This window comes from Pseudomyrmex gracilis, unplaced genomic scaffold (genome assembly GCF_002006095.1).
Source record: "Pseudomyrmex gracilis isolate BER0280 unplaced genomic scaffold, ASM200609v1 scaffold_3022, whole genome shotgun sequence".
Lineage (NCBI taxonomy): Eukaryota > Metazoa > Arthropoda > Insecta > Hymenoptera > Formicidae > Pseudomyrmex > Pseudomyrmex gracilis.
This window is the reverse complement of record NW_018023606.1, coordinates 1-6043: the sequence shown is the minus strand read 5'-3', so window position 1 is coordinate 6043 and position 6043 is coordinate 1. Positions and strand designations below refer to the sequence as shown.

Genomic DNA, 6043 nt, shown 5'->3' with positions numbered 1-6043 from the left:
GAGAAACTTACACTTAAATATATCAGAAGCTCCAACAATGATATCTCACGTTTTGTATCGCGACCGCGACAGACGGAATTAGCACTAACAAGGGGAGACTACGACGATGGAACAATCGATTTGGACGAAACTTATAGTATCGATAGATGATTGTGTGGAGTATTGCAGGGTAAAGTAAGAAGACACACTACTCAAGCATACGCAAGAAAATCGAATTTGAAAATTTTGATGTACCTTATGAGGATATTAAATAGGATGTTTAATCGAATATCGTGTAGCGTAGCGGTAGCGTACTGTTAGTAGTGTCGACGCTGCTAGTTCGAGTCTTGATATAGTTTTTTTTTTTTTTTTTTTTTTTTCAAATGTTACAATATAATCTAAATGTAAGTATTACGTGTTTTATTTATTTATTGCATGTTATAAAAGTGCATTTTTTGCATTAAAAAATCCGTGATGTAAAAAATACGGCAAAAATAGTATCAGGTTGGTCTTCAAACCCTGATGAAGTGAGCTGTAATGTTCACTAAACATCGGTATAAAAATGACACTAACGCGGTTCAAACCCGAAAAAACATCTTTGCATGTTAATACGGTAAAAATAATTATATTGTTACTAATTTGNGTTCTGTTTGTAAAAAACGCATAAATAATTGTACGCAACATGNAAAAATATATGCAACATGTTTTAAAGCACACACAGTTTTGTGTAATATTTGTTGAACGTTATACCTTTGAAAGAAAATATTATATCCTTGTAAAAGTAGAAAACAGACAATGAGTAACCACGAGAAAATTTCCGTTACATTGTGAGAAACAAGATTTCATCCATTTGACTGGTAACAGCGAGAGTAGACAGAAAAGAAGAAAAGTGTGCAGTGCTAGTTAAATTGGAAGATACATTAAAATGAAAGGTGTACCTGGTTCTTCATCAAATGAATGTGATAGTACATGAATTCACAGTGACGAGTCAAAATTACTGCTAAAAGATGCTATTGTTTATCTGGAACAATTACTTTTCGAAAATGATCTTCCATAAGTGCGCGCAGCGACGTTTTTTTACAAATAAATTCGTTACTTTATTCTTTCTTTCTGTCGATATTTGTCTACATAACGTTACGTAGATCAAACAACCAGCCTAAGATAGAATACAATACTATCGCGGACTCAACTGAAGTTCAAACCTTCAACCTATCATATGTGTCGCACTAGAGGAACTAATATATTTTCTTGCAATATGTACAAAAAATAAAGCATATAGATATTTGTAAAAAGGATATAGGAATTTGTAAATAACGAGTGAAGTAGCGAAGTGATGCAAACAGGCGTGAAAAACTCATTTTTATTTCCTGTATCTTTTTATACAATTAAAATATTTTTGTAGAAAGCGTAATTTGACAGGTAAGGTATAGAGAAGTACGTTTCTTAAACTAAGATAGAAATGTTTTTTCTAAATAACAGTGTAAACATATATATCCACTCTAATAAGCAAATTGTAAAAATAGTGCACAAAATTTTACATACTTATGAAAATGCATAACGACTTTTTTGCAATTTTTGACAAATATTATTTATAAAATTCAATTGTGTTGATTTGATTTCGACAAAACTGTTGCGTTATGGCAAATCATCTTAATGCAATAGTTAACTCTAGCTGTACAACTGAATATAAATATACTGTACAAAATGTATTTCTTGAATATCTTGTTCGTAAACTTTAAAATAATTACTGATTTCTAAGTAAAAAAAGACATAATTCTTGATTTACAATATATCGTATTTTACAAGAAAAGTAAGTAGAAAATATACAATAGCATAATCACAAACAATATCTTGGTTATTTCATAGAGCCAGTCCATCCTGCAACATCAATAATGGTAATGCACATCTTATTACGTTTATATCACATAGAATATGTAACGTTTTATCATTAGTAGCATCCCGAGTCGAAATTTAGCGTCTACATTGAACCTCAATGTTTGAAAAAAGAAAATTTCGGACGTATAGCAGCGTCAAAGTAGCATCTACTTTCTCTCTTACTCCTACATAAAAAAAAAGGAATTGAGGTTCAATGTAGACGCTAACTTTCGACTCGCGATACACTATCGGAAATAAAATTGTTTCTTCTTGTAAGACCCTACAATAAACAAGCTTCTAAAAGCTGGCGGTACACCTCATGAGAATTATTGAATGCCATAGCGTTTCCACAGTATGACCTAAGTTTTTTATAACAACGTCACAAGCGAGCAACTAAAGCACATACCTTCGCGAAAGTATGTAAAACGTTCCTGTCAGAGAATGCTAGATACAACTTTTTATTTAAATGTTCTACAAAAAATTATTGTTTCTCAATGCAATACACACAGAGAGTTAAACAAACCTTCACTTGAAAACAAGAGTAGAGCTTTTTTTTTACTAAATCTTACCTTTTACGATGACGTCTCGCTTGATCCAAGCGACTCATGTTTTCATTAAGCAAGTAGAGTTTACAGTCAATAATGCCATTTCTGAAATAAAAATTAACAATTATTATTATTCAAAGAAAATACTTCTTATATTTCTTAAATAAAAAATATTTTTAAAGTCAAAATAACTTTTTTTTGCTAAGATTGCATAAGTACATATTCGCATACGTGAGGTCTACTATGTACGCACCTAAAATATTCTTCGATATTAAGATCCAACAAGTCTGTGTATCCAAATATTATTTTGTCATCAGCATTTATTTCCTCGAACAATCTTCTAAATTTTGAGTTTTTGAAATGCCATGAGTTTGTTAAAAAAAAACACAACGCGCAAAATGATACGAATATTTTTCTTTGCAGGTTTACTAACCTAAATAAATGAAAGTTTCTACATTACCATTTATGACAATAATTATAACAATAATTTCGAATATGGCATGTAAGTACATTTCTAACTAACACTTACATCGGACGTACATGGACTATTCTCAGAATAGTATCTATTAGAACTGACGGCAAAATATGTAGTATCAATACNAGTATGTAATATAAAGAATAATTGTTTATCACAATCGTATTCGGTTTCCAAATAATTCTCTCTAAAGGAATATCATAAGCAAAACGAATACCTACGCGTAATAATTTGCGTAAACTCAAGTTCACTATGTCTTTGGTACAGCAGTTGTAAATATGAATGCTCGTATCCTCAGTGATGCTGATTCGTAAAGAATATTATGAGTTTTAATTTTCGATAGTGACAGAATAAGTTCCATACTCAAAAGTAGTTTTATCACATACATACTTTCTCATTCCCCGTCTCCAACCAGTGATTACGGTTGCTTTTGTTACAATATCGATTGATACCCAATCTGGTACTACAGAAGAGTCTATATAAGCTACGCGCAAAAGACCGGTCCCACCACCGATTAGTAAGCCCATTGGGCCATTAAAATTATCTAGCCAGCCTGGTATTGGATCGCTAATTGAAGGTACTACAATTGAAGGTCTAATAATAACGCAAGGCAACGATTCAGAAAAATCGTTTATAACATTTTCTGCTAGTCGCTTTGTAAAGACGTACGTATTGGGCATGGGATGTATATATCTGCAACAATTAATTAACAAGAACATATTTTACCAATGACAATATATACACGACACAACGCACGTATCTCGTGTGCATACGCGAATGTAATATAGCACTTACTTCGCGGTAAAAATTTTTAAAATTTCGTTGTCAATTTTCTCAGCAGTATGGATCGTTTTTTTCCAGTCTACGTCTTCCAAAGGATAAAAAATCTCGTCTACGACGGGGTTATCACACTGTGAGAAGGCCGAGCTTACGTAAACTAGAGCCTATTTTGATTATGTAATTTAAATATAACGGTTAGAATTAGAATGGTGTCAAACACACAAAGTTATTGAGAAAAATGTACTTGCGAAACAATATAAATCGATAAAAAAAACTTACCACTATATTTTTCATAGTTTGGGCCAAAATACAAATGTCACGCGTCGACCGTAAGTTTGTAAAAATCGCATCTTTCAGACTNTNGTCNAAGCGGACAGAAGCCGCTACGTGGAATATTATCGACACTTTTTCACTTAANATTTTCCTGTCCTCTGGCAATAATCCTAAATCCTCCCTACTCACGTTTCCGCTTATTGGAATAATCTTCTCAAAACTGTTTGGCCGTTCGCGCCGTAATAAATCAAAAAGCTTGTTTTGTAACATTTTCTTTAACCTGTCGTTGATGGTTTGTCCTTTTTTTGGTCGAATCAGTAAAAATATTTCCTTAATATTTGGACAACTTCTCAGTAATTTTTCACATAGCGCTTTTCCCAGGAAACCTGTGCCACCAGTGATGAACACACTTCGATGAGAGTAAAAGGTGGGTATAGATGTATTAGCGTATTCACTCATCCTGACTAAAATATTTCAAACGTTTATAAAGTAGTATGTGATAGATACTGAGAAGTTTCAAATAGGTAGATAGTCAGCAACTCACAAATGTTGATGTGATCAAACCTAAGCACGTTCTTTTCTGTCAAAGTTTTTGTACGTAAATGAGTCTAACTGAATAGTTGGCTTATTTATAGGAAATGATGAGGTCGTTTTGAGGAAATGATGAAGACTTTTTTTCATGATATGCAATATTCTAAAAGTTCGAACAGCAGTCTAGTTTACATTTCCATATTGTGTTTAATATTGATTTATGTGCATGTGTGTGTGAGTGTGTGATTTAAACTTATAATATATTCAATATTCAGAATTTTGATGTATAATAGCGTGATACCGGTAAACGCGCAGAAACATAGTTTCTTGAAAATCGCGCACGAATAAACGATTACACAAAACGTTTTCCTACAATCGGGTTCAACTACAAGTAAAAAACTTTGAGAGATAAGCAAGTTGCAATTTCGTTGTGCCATCAAAATTATAGAACAATTATCTAAAATCGAAAAAGAAAGATTTTCTTTTAAAGAACAGAATACCATATACACTTAAATACATAAGTCTTTCGTATATTTGTCTGCTTACATTTCCACGTTTAGAAGTTTGTCATTGATGCCGTTCACACAATCAACCATTGCTATTGAGAAATATTATCACGGTCACGCAATAAAAAAAGTATTAAAAAAGATTTCTCTAGATGAGAAATTAATACCTACGTGAATAGAATATTTATTCATGTAAATGTTTTATGTTGAAAATACAGTAGTTGAAGTGATAATAATCGATAGTTGTTTCTTTTCATTCTAATGTGTTAGAACTGTAATAGTATTTAGAGATGCTTTTCTGACATTTGTATAAACAACAAGTATAACATTGATTTAAAAATATTTCGTAATATAGATATACAAATATGTTAAGTTATACTCGTATGTGTTTAACTAAAAAAGTACAAATTAGTGAAACGTTCTGTTCAGTATACACTTGATGTATCGTGTCATTCACGTATTGTTTTAACCGTCAAAACCTATTTTGAAGTTTTATACTTACAAATTTACGTGATTCTTACAATTTGTCTAGTATTACAAACTAATTTAAACATTCACTTTTATCAAATAAAATTCACTTATCTCAAAAAATAAAAAACACTCAATTCCTTGATTTATAATCTAATTTACCTATTGTGCAATCATAAACGTGAATACAAGATGTAGGATAGCATAATCACAAACAACAATTTGATACTTTCATGAAGCCAGTCCATTCTGAAACATCAATAATGGCAATCCGTTAAGTAATTTTATCGTTTTTGTCTCTTATAATATATAACGTCTTATCAAATATCACGCAGTTTTCGCAACAAACTCGTTTGGCATTGGTTTCTGTAAAACAAATATTAACATGCTTTTGACAATACAGCTTATGAAAATGACTAAATGTCAGCATTTCCGTTATGACCTGATGCTACGATCGTCACAAAGACCGATCAAAGTGCGCACGTAACTTTGCAATATCATGCACCAAAAAAATTATATTCTTGTAAGTAGAAGATTTTATACTTAAAAAATCTACTTAAAGATTTTAGATGATATTCTTCTGAAATTAAGAATATATTCTTTATTTAAGA

General features: G+C 31.5%; 1 protein-coding gene across 4 annotated transcripts; it reads right to left on the bottom strand.

Moving 5' to 3' along the window:
• Positions 1 to 1735: 1735 nt before the first annotated feature.
• LOC109863055 (fatty acyl-CoA reductase 1-like) lies at positions 1736 to 6010 on the bottom strand. 4 transcript variants are annotated; one of them, XM_020443234.1, is made up of 8 exons: positions 5005 to 6010; positions 3934 to 4915; positions 3670 to 3818; positions 3265 to 3567; positions 2929 to 3177; positions 2653 to 2832; positions 2424 to 2504; positions 1736 to 1857 (listed from the first exon to the last, which is right to left on the bottom strand). In XM_020443234.1, the coding sequence occupies exons 2-8, from the start codon at positions 4384 to 4386 to the stop codon at positions 1779 to 1781; spliced, it is 1494 nt and encodes a 497-aa protein (XP_020298823.1). In that variant the 5' UTR covers positions 4387 to 4915; positions 5005 to 6010; the 3' UTR covers positions 1736 to 1778. The 4 variants fall into 4 exon arrangements, 3 of the variants coding, with proteins under 3 accessions (XP_020298823.1, XP_020298822.1, XP_020298824.1); XR_002251279.1 differs by adding an exon at positions 2139 to 2285 and having other exon boundaries at positions 1772 to 1857; positions 3934 to 6010; XM_020443233.1 differs by having other exon boundaries at positions 3934 to 6010.
• Positions 6011 to 6043: the final 33 nt, after the last annotated feature.